Source organism: Natator depressus, chromosome 4 (assembly GCF_965152275.1).
Source record: "Natator depressus isolate rNatDep1 chromosome 4, rNatDep2.hap1, whole genome shotgun sequence".
NCBI classification, from domain to species: domain Eukaryota; kingdom Metazoa; phylum Chordata; order Testudines; family Cheloniidae; genus Natator; species Natator depressus.
The window spans coordinates 35,478,049-35,493,106 of record NC_134237.1 but is presented as its reverse complement, the minus strand read 5'-3'; the positions used below and the strand labels follow the sequence as shown (position 1 = coordinate 35,493,106).

Genomic DNA, 15,058 nt, shown 5'->3' with positions numbered 1-15,058 from the left:
CCATGAAATGCTAAGTGTACCTCAACTCCCACCAATTAAGGTACTGATCCTGCACCATTAAAGTCAATGGAAGCTTTGCCATTAATTTCAATAGGTGCAGGATCAATTCTTTAAATGGATTTTGTGGGTGCTCAGCATCTCACAAAATTGTATCCTTACAAATTTCAGAGTAACAGCCGTGTTAGTCTGTATTCGCAAAAAGAAAAGGAGTACTTAAGGCACCTTAGAGACTAACCAATTTATTTGAGCATAAGCTTTCGTGAGCTACAGCTCACTTCATCGGATGCATTCAGTGGAAAATACAGAAGATGTTTTTATACACACAGACCATGAAAAAAATGGGTGTTTATCACTACAAAAGGTTTTCTCTCCCCCCACCCCACTCTCCTGTTGGTAATAGCTTATCTAAAGTGATCACTCTCCTTACAATGTGTATGATAATCAAGGTGGGCCATTTCTAGCACAAATCCAGGTTTTCTCCCCACCCCCACTCCCACCTCACCCCACTCTCCTGTTGGTAATAGCTTATCTAAAGTGATCATTCTCCTTACAATGTGTATGATAATCAAGGTGGGCCATTTCCAGCACAAATCCAGGGTTTAACAAGAACATCTGGGGAACAGTGAGGGGGTAAAGGAATAAACAAGGAGAAATAGGTTACTTTTTATAACGAATCAACCATTCCCAGTCTCTATTCAAGCCTAAGTTAATTGTATCCAATTTGCAAATTAATTCCAATTCAGCAGTCTCTCGTTGGAGTCTGTTTTCGAAGTTTTTTTTGTTGAAGGATAGTCACTTTGGGATCAGAAATCGAGTGACCAGAGAGATTGAAGTGTTCTCCGACTGGTTTATGAATGTTATAATTCTTGACATCTGATTTGTGTCCATTTATTCTTTTACGTAGAGACTGTCCAGTTTGCCCAATGTACATGGCAGAGGGGCATTGCTGGCACATGATGGCATATATCACATTGGTAGATGTGCAGGTGAACGAGCCTCTGATAGTGTGGCTGATGTTATTAGGCCCTGTGATGGTGTCCCCTGAATAGGTATGTGGGCACAGTTGGCAACGGGCTTTGTTGCAAGGATAGGTTCCTGGGTTAGTGGTTCTGTTGTGTGGTATGTGGTTGCTGGTGAGCATTCGCTTCAGGTTGGGGGGCTGTCTGTAGGCAAGGACTGGCCTGTCTCCCAAGATTTGTGAGAGTGTTGGGTCGTCCTTCAGGATACAACCTATCCTGAAGGACGACCCAACACTGGATTTGTGCTGGAAATGGCCCACCTTGATTATCATACACATTGTAAGGAGAGTGATCTCTTTAGATAAGCTATTACCAGCAGGAGAGTGGGGTGGGGGGAGAGAAAACCTTTTGTAGTGATAAACACCCATTTTTTTCATGGTCTGTGTGTATAAAAACATCTTCTGAATTTTCCACTGAATGCATCCGATGAAGTGAGCTGTAGCTCACGAAAGCTTATGCTCAAATAAATTGGTTAGTCTCTAAAGTGCCACAAGTACTCCTTTTCTTTATCCTTTCAAAGGAATGTGGCATAACTGGGTTAGCTGGGTTTTTATTGCTCCGAAGTTCCAGTGTATCCTAAATTAATTTTGCAGCTGCATATATGGAGATATATTCTTATCTCAGTGCCAGAGGGATTTACACACCTAACACCCATTAGCAGTACTGAAGTGAAAATACATCCCCGAGGGATTCAGGAGAAAGGTGTTTATTTGGTATTGCTCTCCCATGTCTGGATTTTTGTGCTCTATTTTTTAATCAGAATGGGTAGTTCACATTCGTTGCTTGCCTACCAACTTCAATATTGTTCTAGTTTGTAAAATAGCAAAACAAAGGTAATGATTGGTGTGACGCATTCAAGAAAGCAAGACAAATCCCCAGAGGGAAGAAAAGGAGAGCAACTCAAACTAAAGAGATGAATAATTTGTAGATATGTTCACAAAACGATGCTCAATTCCATAGCTAAAAAGGTTCAATTTTAGTGAAAAGAAAAATAGGAACAAATCTGAGCCTTTAAAAAAATCCTTTTTTTGTCTTTTATCCAGGATCTAACCTCTTGGGAAAAATAATTACAAATAAAAGATTGGTATCTCTATCCTATCCTGTTTCTTATACTGCTCCCATTACTGTAGTATCTGAGCGCCTTCCATATGCATTAAGATTAAGCAATGTAACTGGAATCCATTCCTATGTTGCTTTTTCCTCAATTCTTTCTTCCTCTTGCAGAGGGAAAACTGCATGTGGATTTTTTAAATTGATATTTTATTATTTTAAAAAATTAACTATATTTTTATTTATGTTTTGTTGAAAAGTGAGGAGAACTGAACTGGGAAAAGCACACTGCACTAGAGAAACTAGTATATAGTGCAATTAGGACTACCACAGTGCAATTGAACTGTCCTGTTTATTTCAGGAACTTCTAACCAAGAAGTGGATTGTAATTAAAATAGACACAATAGTCTATAACATATATGTATGCTCTAGCACCATGTAGCAAGCTACAGTGGTTCTGAACACTCTACAGTGTAGCGTGGGAGTTCACCTGTTATATCTTTCTTAATCATTCTACCACTATATAGTGTACCTGGTACATTGGGAAAACACATGAAGGTGCTGCACAAAATACTAAGCATGTCATTTTGACACACCATGTCTTGGCTGAAACATCATGGCTTTGAAATAAAGCCAGCAGGTTCTCCAGCAGCACAAAAGCTCCCATAAAACGGTTAACAGAAGTGAAGAAATACAATGCATCTGTCTCTATTAAAGGATTGATACTCATCTCATCACCCAATAATGTATGTTATGATGAATTTAAGGCCTATTGTATATATTGTTCTCATGAGAGTAACGTGCATAAATATGTTAACATCCATGAACTATTTGTTCTATCAGTCCCATATTCTATTTGTGGATTTTTTGTAACCAAGCAAACAACACAGGTTCACTTTCAGAAATGACATCAAGATCGATCACATCAGTCTAACAGCCACAAAATTTCAGAACTTCTCCATTCCCTTTTAATTGGATGTCTAAACTGAAAATGAACTTCAGAGAGCCTCTCTCTCTCTCACTGATATTGCTGCCCATTATTTAACCTGTAAATGAATTATGGATCATTTGCATTAGCTTTTCACTGCAGGCTCACTATGACAAATTATTCTGTCATTTCATAGTTATTTAAATGCTTTACTCCAATGCAACAGCAAGAATGGAAATAAGAAATTGTGACTACAAAGCATTCATGTAGGGAATCGGGGGGGGGGGGGGGTGGCGTGTTGGGGGAAGAGAACCACCATTTTGTTAAAAGAAGTAGAGCACATTTCATTCCATACATATGAAGTGTTGATGATATTGTATGAATATTATAGGTCAAATTATCACAGGAGTCTTCTAAATTGCACCTGCAAAACTCTCATTAGCACATGGGTGAACTCATATTTGCATGTTGCATATGGCAGGCACTTACTTATTCATCCACCACAGGTTTTTGGTATTTTCCTTCTCTCTTTTTTATTCAATGTCAATTTTTTGCCTGAAACAAAAGGTTTGCATATGGAAATTTGGGAAAATTTAGAAGATCCCTTTGAAAATTCAGTTCTGTGACTTGAAGGGCACAATCTTGCTAGGTGTTGAATGCCTTCAGCTTCTAAGATCTCAGCATTCTAGGAGGCACTCAGCATCTTGCCGATCATACTCCAAATGAGAAAGAAGCAGGAAGAATAGATGAACTCCTCCAAACAGAAAGATCAGGCTCTCACACAGATGTCTACAATAGTAAAAAAAGAGAGAGGGAAAACACCAAAAACCTGTGGTGGATGAATAGGCTTATATGGCAACAAAGGGTCATGCTTTCTGCAGCTGTAAGTCAAGTTGGTTCAGTGAACTACATTGATTTACACTAGCTAAAGATCTAACCCACATTTCTTTTTATAATTGTATGTGAAGCATCAGGAACTCTTTATGCATTTTCCTTGCCAGATAAGGGAAAGCAATACATCTGAACACATTAATTTTTAAAAAAAATCTTATTATAGGTATTCCAAAACATCTTACCAATTTAAATAATTTTGGAAATCAACAAAACTATTAGCATTTATGAAGATGCATACTAAGCTCAATACTGCAAATTGCTGAGCACTCTTTTTTTTTTTTAATTCAATGGGAGTTCAGCACACTCCGCATCTCACAGGATTAGGCCCATTATACAGATTCTATGCTAAAATACAATCTAACAAACAATAGCAAAAATGTGCTATGCATTAAGAGCATGGAGTCTTAAGATATCCACTGGAATACATTTGTATAGGTCCTCTTTTATTTATCAGTCAATCTCTTTCAGTATTAAAATTAAGTGCTAATCCAGATTTGTGGAGTAAATATTAGGTGCAGCTATTTATAAGGCATCAGTCACCATATTTTCATGTATTATTAATTCTGCAACAGATTTAGCTCAGCACTGTGGAATAAATAATTCAAATTTCTTCTAAATTTACTTTGCATTAAACAGATTACTCTGTTCTTTGAAAGTGGTATTAATATTTTTAATTGTCATTTATTATGCTTTGTGTGGGACATCTTAATTTGCTTAAACTTTATCTTTTCTGGCTGCAAACCAGTTATTTTATTTATTACTGCCAATCTTCATCTCATTAAAAACAGTCAATGTAACTTCAGCCTCTAGCTTTAAGCCTTCATTCTCTTGTTGTAATTAAATACACTCTAATGTAATCGACAGTGTATGCTCTTCAAAACACAGATCTAAAAGATAAAGAAAAAAATCTTATCTGGGTTTGCCCAACCAATATGACACAATATATTATACTTAAATAATTGTAGAATTATATCAAAGTATTATTTATGTTGTATGCAGTACTAGCTATGTCACCCTACATATATTTTTTCTTTTCCTTTTTCAAAAAATTATTTAAATACACTAAGAAGGTCTTTGGATGGATGGACGGATGGATGGATGGATAAATAAATAAATGTCAGGTATTCATAGTTTGTCACTGTTTTCAAAATGGTAACAGCCACTCAATGAGTTAGTGCTGTTACTCTGCTCTGAGATTATATTGGGAGAATGTGTCATGGTACCATTATTGCAGAAAATCCACCATACTCCTAGTATAGTGGAGAGAAATTGTGTTGAGATCCCATCACAATGGTTTTATGATAGGAAACCCATTATAATCCTGCTATGTTGGAAACCCTTTTCTTATCTATCAGGATGCTCTATGCTTATGAAAGGAAATGTTATTATGAATGATTGAATCTCAATAGGTTCTAAGGACAGGAACCAAGGAAAGTGTGAATGACAGTCTGAAGCTTATTCACTCTAAATTCAAACTGTACAAGTTCCTTTCACTATGTTTTCTTCAGCTTGTGGATTCTTCCTTGCTCCTCCTCTCCTCACAGTCTCATAGCTCTCTGTGACCAGCCTGTCAATTTTCCCAGCTCCATCTCAGACTCTTTTCCCTTCCACAATCTCCCTCCACTTCAAATGAGTTGCAACAATTTTTCCCTCTCATTTAAACTGCTCTCAGTCTATTATGGTCGTCACTTCTACCTCCTGCCCCCATATCTAGATATGGAGTCCCATGGTATCATTTGTATTCTCCATTATAACAGGCTTCCAATCCCTGCTATCTTTAAGTTGCAAGTCCCAGAACCTACGGTTGCCTTTCTGTTACACAAAGGTGACTCTAAAAAAGTGTTTTCCTGTTTGAAATTACTTCATTTAGACATTTAAGCTAATTAGATTTTTTTTTAAGTTTTTTAAAAGGTCAAAATCAAAATGAACCATTTCAAAATTATCAAAACAAAATGTTTTGGTGACCTAAACTGAAAACAATTGTTTTTTAGGTTCATGAAAATTTTTAAGATTTTGACTTTTCATCACAATTTGGGATATGAAAAAATGTTGAACTCTTGAAACTATTCAGTATGGGGCAACCATTTCCCACTCAGATCCAACCAGTCTTACCAAACTCTTTACCAACAATACAGTGACATTTCACTGTAGTAAATATATCATTTGCATATCTCCAATGTCACTATTCTTTTATATAAGAGAAATGCATTTTAATAGAAATATCCTTTCTGATATGCCAAATATTGCCTCCTTTTTAATGCTAGGATTATTTCCCCTGTAAACAGTCATTGAGGGAAAGGTTACAAAGTCTTTTTATAACAAAATTGGAATTAAGTGTTGCCACCTGATTCTTCCCTTACCCTCCCAGATCACATGACCCCCCTGTAATCATAAATTTGAATTGCCATGGACTTTTAGATAATCATCATGTGCCCATCAGATCCAAGAATAACCCACTATCTGTCCAATCATTTCTGAAACCAATATACTCATATATCATTAGATCTTTTCATTATATGATATTTTAGAAGTCCTAAGTTTTGTTATCTAAAACTTTGTCATCTAAAATGTTAGGTGACAATTTGATGTTATTGCAACCATTATTTATGTAAGGTTTAGAGACAATCCATTCTGCCATGTAATGTTCTAGTCATACAATTTTTACGATATGAAGTTTTATCATCTAGATAACAGATCTTTAGATAACAGATCTCATGACAAACATCATGATCTAAAGAGAACTGCTTATGACTAATGATATTAATTAACAAAAATATTCCTGTTACTAAGCTTTGCAAGTAGGCTATATTTTAGATTTTGGAATTATCTGTAAGTGGGTTAAGTATCCAAATCACATTTTTTAAAGAATTTATTTTCTAGAGAGGTCTGGAAAATGGTAAGATTCACTATAAAATTCAAAAAAGGATTGTTTTTAAATGAGTATAACTAAGGATACAATTTGGTCATGGAGGGTACAGATTCCGTGACTTTAACAGACCTCTGTGACTTCTGCTTCAGCTTCAGCTTCAGCCCCGGCCGGTGGGGCTCCAGCTGCCAGCCCACACTGCAGGGCTCCGGCTTCCGTGATTTACGGTTCATTACCCAAGTCCTGCCTGTGAATTTTAATAACCTCCCACCCCCGTGCCAAAATCTTAATCTTAATTATAACTCATACTTGTAACCAGCAGATTTACTTGCAAATTCTCAGATGGTTCTAAACTCTAGGAATAAATGCTTTAAGTTTGGATAGGACACCTTATATTAGCCATACATAGGGTGACCAGATGTCCCAGTTTTATAGGGACAGTCACGATATTTGGGGCTTTGTCTTATATAGGCACCTAATACGCCCTCCCCCCCGCCCATCCTGATTTTTCACACTTGCTGTCTGGCCACCCTAGCCATACAAAACTAAGACGTTTAATCCCTGTTTTAAATAGAAATGCCAGTGCAACTTTAACTATAGAGCTGTGAGTGCGCACCCATAATTTACTATTTTTTTGAGAACTGGGGTTTGTCCATTTATTTAAGACAGAAGGTGAAAAAACTCCCAGAGGGATCAATCCTAGAGAACATTTCCAAACATATAAAGCTCTAATGAGATGATTATAATGTGTCTGTTGCGCAGCATACAGAGTTCTTAAGACTCATTTAAAATACATTAAACTAAACCTTCATTGTCCTGATGTATGCATCATCAAATGCCACATAGTGAAGAGGGTTAAAAATAAAAAGAACGACGTCAATGAATACTTTCTTGGCCCAAGTGCTGATTCTAATGTGACAAAGAAATAAAGTATAAAGGTCAGAGCTGCCAGAATACAGAACAAACATCCTAATGTATTTCATTCTGTTGCTTCCCATTTTAACCCTGCATTGCTGGAGAAAGATAAGCTTTCCCCAGGAGAAACAGAAAGGAAAGTATGGACAGACAAGTGTGTTAGTACCAAGTAGGAGACAGAAGTCTTTCCTTTAAAATGCAAAACACATGTATGCATGGCATGCGACATACAACCTACTTCTTCATTACCCTACACACTCACAGCCACAGCAAAACACAAGGCATGCAGACAAAGTAAAGGAAAAAGAAAAAGACACCAAGACTATATAAAATGCTGGCATGAAGACATCATCACAGCGAGACATCAACAGATAAAATCAAAGCTCTGGAATCTCCCACACTGTCAAGTGCACACAGCTGCCCTCAACAGTGTGTCTTTTAGCAGAGAGAATGTAGAATATTAAAGCAAGAAGAAGCTGTTGAGTCTGTGCAAATCAGAATGTGCGTACTTTGTGATACTTTGCAGCTTCCATCCTTGTCTCTGATAGCTTTGAGCTAATCTACCACCTGATGAGGGGTGATAAACAGAGAACATGGGTGGTCTCCTAAAATTAGATCTTTTGATACAAACAGTATGTGGTCCTGTTCCTCTAGTTTGGTTTAGAACTATGCTTTGATCTGGCTTGCGGAACTGTACTTTGAGTCCACAAAATATGAGATATAACTCTCAAAGAGATCATAAGTTTCTTTTTACATCTATTTTGGGCCAACTTTTCTAAAACAGATGCCTGAATTTTTAACACAAAATGTCCAGGGGTCTGCACCTTTAATGCAAAACTATAATTGCATGCACAAAACGGGCCACCTACGCACAACTTCCCAACTTGTGCATGTACTTGAATATCTTGTGTACGGTGCACAGTTAGCTGTTTGTACCTTCATTTGCATATTGTAAGCATGTATTTTAGCCACTACTTTTGGAGAATTTGGCCTTTTGTGACTTAGTGCTCGCTTCATGAAAGGCAGCATTTTCCCATATAAGGTGTAGTAAAAAAACAGATTTCAGAGTAACAGCCGTGTTAGTCTGTATTCGCAAAAAGAAAAGGAGTACTTGTGGCACCTTAGAGACTAACAGAGATGATTGTATTTCTCTTCCCTGCACAATCACAAATCAAATGCTAATCATACAATCATATGATTGATTCAATTAAGGGATCATCTCTACAGCCTTTGTAGCATATGAAGCAATAGGAAGCTGATTTAGTTAATTAATAGCCAAACTGAAGCAGAAGGGTTGAGTCAATCTCAAGAGCTGTTTACTGTGTGTACTACATGCTAAAAAGCAAGAGAAATGAGTAGGACTATACAGGTTTTGAAATGTACTGTCACGGCCACTTTCTCAGACTTTCCAGTGCTATCACACTATTGATGAGATAGACCCAAATCAAATACCAGTATCCAAAAACCCTCTAAACTTTCAGATGGTGTTGGAAATACAACCCTGGAACTGAATGCAAATATCCCCTATCTCTGCAACAGGTCAAACCAAAAACCCAAATTCAAACACTCTAACTGCTGTCATTTCAAAACCTAGAGCCATGTATGAACATTGCAGTTTGAACCAGTTTTTAATTGTGGGCATGGCTAAGATTAATAACTAAGTGGATCAAGGCTTAAAAATGAACAGCTCTTTAAGAACAAGTCAATTGTCTCAAGGAGCAACTTGTGTGAGAAAGGAGTGATCAGTTAGCACAAGGAGGCACATCTTCAGAGGTCATTCCAAAAATGCAACTTAAAAAAAAATCTCATCATACACACATAAGCTGGTTCGTATGTATTTTAGATCTCATATAGGTAACTCCAATCAATGAAGGGGCAGAGTTAAGCCATGTGAGTGGATCAGGAAGGAAATTGTGATTTAGAGTCACATTTACCTCTGTGATTCCTCCATACTCTGTTGGGAAGCAACCTGTTGCTGGTACAGACCAACAATAAATTATTTGCTTCTCCAGTGCTGACTCAGCTTTGCTGGCTAGCATTTTGGGAGCTGAGCCAATACTTCAAACCATTCCTCACCCTTTCCCACCTATCCCTTGCCCACCTGCACAGAAAGAGAAGTGTAGTGGTCCAACAGCATCTGTTTTCTCCTTCCCCTGGGGTGACACACAATGTGGGTAGACTGCAAAATGGAATAAGGGGTCGTCTTGTGCCCCCAGTCCCTTTTATGGCATCATAACTAAGGGCTGTGTACAATCCTAGCCTTAGGGTGAATAATTGTCTATAAACACAGAAGTGTCGTTATAGCTATGTCAGTCTCAGGATATTAGAGAGACAAGGTGGATTCGATAATATCTTTTATAGGACCAACTTCTGTTGGTGAGAGAGACAAGCTTTTGAGCTTACACAGAACTCTTCTTCAGGTCTGGTAAATGTCCTGAGTGTAAAGCTAAATACAAGGTGGAACAGATTATTTAGCATTATTTAGCATAAGTAGTTAACACATATTTCAAGGGACCATTCAAGGTGAAGTGGCCTGTTAACACCCCTCCAATCATAGGGGGAAAGGAAGGGAGGGCAGGCAGCTGAGGGCAGGGGTTGTTAATGAGTTATAAATTGTTGTAATAATCCATAAATCCAGTGTCTCTGTTCAATTCTCTGTGATTTTTAGTGTACACCTCTATGAATTTAAGTTCCCAGGCTCTTCTTTTGAAAGCATTGTGCAGGTTTCCTTTGAGGCTGAGGACTGACAGGTCAGATATAAAGTGACTGCTTTGTGAAAAGTGTTTACCCACGTCTTTTATCATTTTCCTATGTGAGCTCATTCGCGAGGGTAGTGATTGTCTAGTTTCACCCACATAGTTGCTATTGGGGCATTTAGTACACTGGATGAGGTACACCACACGTTGTGATAGGCATGTGTAGGACCTCTGGATTTTGAAAGGGGTGAAAGTTGTGGGGGTGTTGATCATTGTAGCAGTAGAGATATGTCTGCAGGTTTTACATCTGTTGTTTTGGCAGGTTCTGGTGCACTGAGTTGGTGGGTCGTGGTCTGTGGGGAGCTTGCTTCTGATAAGCTTGGAGAGTTATTTGAAGGCTTGAACCCACCCACCAACAGAAACTGGTCCAATAAAAAAATATGACTTCACCTATCTTGTCTCCCTATAAACATAGAAGATTCTACATGTGCAAATAGCTGCATGGAATAGTTTTATGGAATTGCCTTTGAAAATTTGACCCACAGTATCAAAAATGGCTTCAGTGTTATTTGTGAGGGGAGAATGTTCAATGTTTTGGGATCGTGTTCAGCTGAGCATTTTCTCTCCTGTGATATGCAGTAGCTGCACTCACTTTCAGAAGGGAAGACAGGAAAGAGACAATCTATGAACGTTGACATTCCAAGCCTCCAGCTAAAAAAAAAAAACCAAGAAGTGATAACACAATATTCAGGGATAGAAACACTCACCCTGGTTTTGGCATCGATCTGCCCTCCACGATCCAACAAAAGCTTCACCATGTTTGTGTTTCCCCTTTTGGAAGCCACATGCAGTGGGGTGATTCCATTCTACACCATGAAAAGAACAAACAAAGAGCATGATGGACTTGAAAGCGTATAATGGTGATGCCTTTGCGTTTGGATCACAAAAAGAGGAACATCAATACAGTATAGAAGATAAACAAGCATGTTTTTGAGCATCGGAGCTAGGTGCACATGTCATTTGAGAAACAGAACTTCTGGTGTTTTGGTTTTCTTATAGACATGTATCTTGATTTACTCTTAAGTAACAAAGAAGCACATTCGGCAAAACACCAAACATTACGATCACACAGTAAGACAAAACATATATCAGAGCCCAAGTTAGTCAATATTCACAGCAAACTTCCTCTGGCAAGGACTCTTAAATGACTTGGCACATGAGAGTGTTTGCATTCTGGACATCTTCAAAGGGGCCTGTTACTTTCTAATTGGGAATAATTATTTGGTTGCTTCTAAGCTCACAAGGAATGTTCTGAGTTGCCTTGAAGCATGCTTTAGAGATTTGTGCAAAAAGATATCTTTGGGCAAATGCTGAAATTTCCTCAGGACTTTGCTTTCCACTCTGCTTTTGATTAGGAATTTTAAGCAAAGATACACTCCCACATCCACTGACTATCCCATCTAAGAAGAAAAAAGGATTCGTCCATACCCTGGCTGTGAAGTCCACTGCAGCTCCTCGGTTGAGCAGAAGTGTCGCCACGTTGACATTTCCATAGTGTGCAGCTATGTGCAAAGGCGTGAAGCCACTCTACAAAAGGAAACAGTCCTAGTTAAGGAATGAATTTCTTCAATGCTATATGATCGGTCTCCTCAGAGAGCTTCTGATTTTAACAGCTTTTGGCAAACAAATGTGTTATGTTACTCTAACCTCGCACACCTACAATATAGGTGAACAGAGAATGAATGCAGTTTTTCCCTACTGTGGATTACAAAAAGCTCTTTTTTCCCATTCAGTTCTTGGTCATTTGTGTTATTTGCTATTCCTCGTGAATCTATGTCGCTAACGTGAAAGAGCTGGCCAGACACTGTCAAAGAAAACATTCAAACAAATGGTGTTCTCCTCCTTTCCACAACACTGAAACAGGGCTTACAACCTATCATGTTTTGTTGTTGGGATCTTACTCGCTGATCTTCTCTTAGAATGGCAAATTTCAGCATGAGAATTCCATTTTTTTTTTGGTTTGGGAAAGCAACAAATGTTCATATTGTATTGCAAGTATCTTGAAGGTTCATCAAAATCTTTAGTTATTAGACAGAGTTTAATGACCACAACATTCTATATTTATATTAAACCCTGTAACCTGATGGATCCCAAAGCACTTCCCAAACCGTATACTGACCGAAAAACAAAAATAAAAAACCCCACTAAAATGTAGCCACAATGCTGTGGGCTAGAGTGCGACACCTGCTTTTGCCACATGGTACAGAATGCTGCACAACAGTGTAAGACAAGGTAATTTATTTGAAATGCTCATAATGAACAAACTTCTAGCCTTATAAAAAGTTCCATGGAATCTTTAATGTTCATGAGAAGCCGATCAAATCTAGGTGTTTTAAACTCTCCTCCGAAAGGCCTTAATGTTGCATATATTATGTCCTTACAACACTGCATCGATTATGGAAGGAACAGTGAAATATTTTCTGTTTCTGAACATACTATATTCTAAACCTGATTCCATTTTTTTTGCATTGGGATCAGCACAGTAAACTGTTCATCCATTAGCAAATCATACTCAGATGTTACATATTGGAAACAACTTTTTTCCCAAAAGACTGTTCCCCAAAGCACTCAGCCTGTTATTTTAATCTCATTCCATTTACGTCAGTGTCAGCCCCAAGATGAAAACGGTCTAAGTAGAATCAAACACTCATTAAATTCATGGCCTTGTTGCTAGACTTAGGCTACCAAGAAAATACCTAACAACGCCAGACACTCTTGCACACATATGCATCCAAAATCCATCTCCTCCACCTTGTAAAATCTCCAACTGAACAAACAAAGGCATTTGAAAACACTACTTAATGATTTGATTCTTGGAAACAATCTCTTCCCTTAAGGTTGGTGATACTTTTAGGGTTGATATCTGAGTTATAGCCAGTTGCATGCCCTACAGTACTGTTTTCAGGGTTGGTACTTCCAGAATTAACATGAAAAACATGATGGGGCCCCACTGTGGGTACGTTTTGATTATGCAAGAATATACCCACACACTGCCCTGCATGGATTTCTGAACATTCTGTTAAAACAAACTGTCCCATTCTACTGGTTACTCCAAATAAAAATATGATTTGAACAAATATTCATCTTGGAGGATGCTATTTTATGTATTAAATGTTTGGCTTTGATAAGCTGAAAATGCATACATGTGACAGATTAATTATCTATTGTATTTCACTTTTTGGTGCATGAGGAATTTATCCCCTTAATGGGTTTAGATTTTTTAAACAGATTCAAAACACTTTGGGCCAAGTTACACCTATGCAATCTCACTACAGCTAATGGAGTGGCATGGATATAACTGAAGACAGAATCTTTATGGTCTTGTCATTTGACTTTTGCCAGGATTTTGGATTAGCCTGTCACCTTGGTAGTTTTCATTTAGTTTTGACTAATGAGTGCTTTTGCATAATTAATTTTACTGAGTTCAAAAATATATCCATCCACCTACCCCCATCTCTAGTCCTTAACTCTTTTTGACCACATGGGAAGTCTCTAGTTTACCTCAGTACAATGACATTCACAAGCTGGAGGAAATTACAAGACAAAGGGAGAACAAAAAAAGGGTTGCAGATTTACTGTCACTGGCAGGTATTTAAAAAAGTTCCTTAAGTTTCACTTCTAGTGCTAAATAATACAGAAAGTAAATACAGTAGCATAAGGAAGAGCAGTAACCACCAATTAGCAGAAAAAGTTAATTAAAAAAAATGTTGCTCTCGGTACCTCAGTTGTTCTATTCACCATCATCTGATGCAGCATGGTTTGGAAAAAAGAGGAAAAATATTACAGATCACCCAAGAAAAGGAAAACTACGTTGCTTGTTGAAATGAGTTATGTTGTTGTTATGGGAAAAGCCACTCAAGCATACATTAAATATTAAATACAACCCATGCACGCATGGGCCACACCAGTATCCTATTTAAGTGAGAGAACTCAGTAATTCTGCTTCCATTCTTGTTTCTTTCGGATCATAAATAATGAAAGAGAACAGATTTTAAAAGGGTTTACAAGATGTGTCAAAAAGTACACAGCCCGTATTTATTGTGTCCTGCAGCTATACACTGCAAAAGCAGATGTTTTATTGGTGATACTGGTTTTAGCAACTTATCATACACCACAGAAGTTACTTTCAATTATTATTTTTAAATTATGGAATTAATGTCCCTTTCCCAGAGGCACCCAGTCACATGACTACCCCAGGCCTCCAAAACAAAGCCTTTTTACCTTGGACTGAACGTCAGCATTGTGGTCATTTTGGAGCAGGAGTGCTGCTGATTTTGTATCATCTTTCCTGGCAGCGATGTGCAAAGCTGGCAGTCTCACTTTCCCCTTGGTGTCATTCTCCAAGAGGATGGCCACTGCCTGATTGTGTCCCTGCTGTAGTGCAACAGCTAGTGGGGTGAAACCATCCTGATAAAGTGGAAAACAAAATACACTTCATAAGGAGAAGGGCACATATCATCAATCCCATAAGTACTGTACATACATAAGCATATGTTAAATGTATATAGTAGTCAACTTCAGCCTGTGGGTTGTGACCACCAACCTAATGGCCAGCAATTGTCAATGGCACAGGAGTCACAAACTTTATCTCAGACATGTCTTCAAATATCTGTGACATGCACTTACTTAG

At 37.9% G+C, this 15,058-nt stretch overlaps 1 protein-coding gene across 1 annotated transcript in view; it reads right to left on the bottom strand.

Annotated features, from left to right (window-relative positions):
* ANK2 (ankyrin 2) overlaps positions 1-15,058 on the bottom strand; it is a 256,841-nt gene that overhangs the window by 151,010 nt on the left and 90,773 nt on the right. Inside the window, exons 6-9 of the mRNA XM_074950755.1 lie at positions 14,650-14,835; positions 14,149-14,172; positions 11,857-11,955; positions 11,136-11,234 (exon numbers count right to left, since the gene is read on the bottom strand). Of these exons, the coding sequence (XP_074806856.1) occupies positions 11,136-11,234; positions 11,857-11,955; positions 14,149-14,172; positions 14,650-14,835 (408 nt within the window). The remainder of the gene's footprint in view (positions 1-11,135; positions 11,235-11,856; positions 11,956-14,148; positions 14,173-14,649; positions 14,836-15,058) is intronic.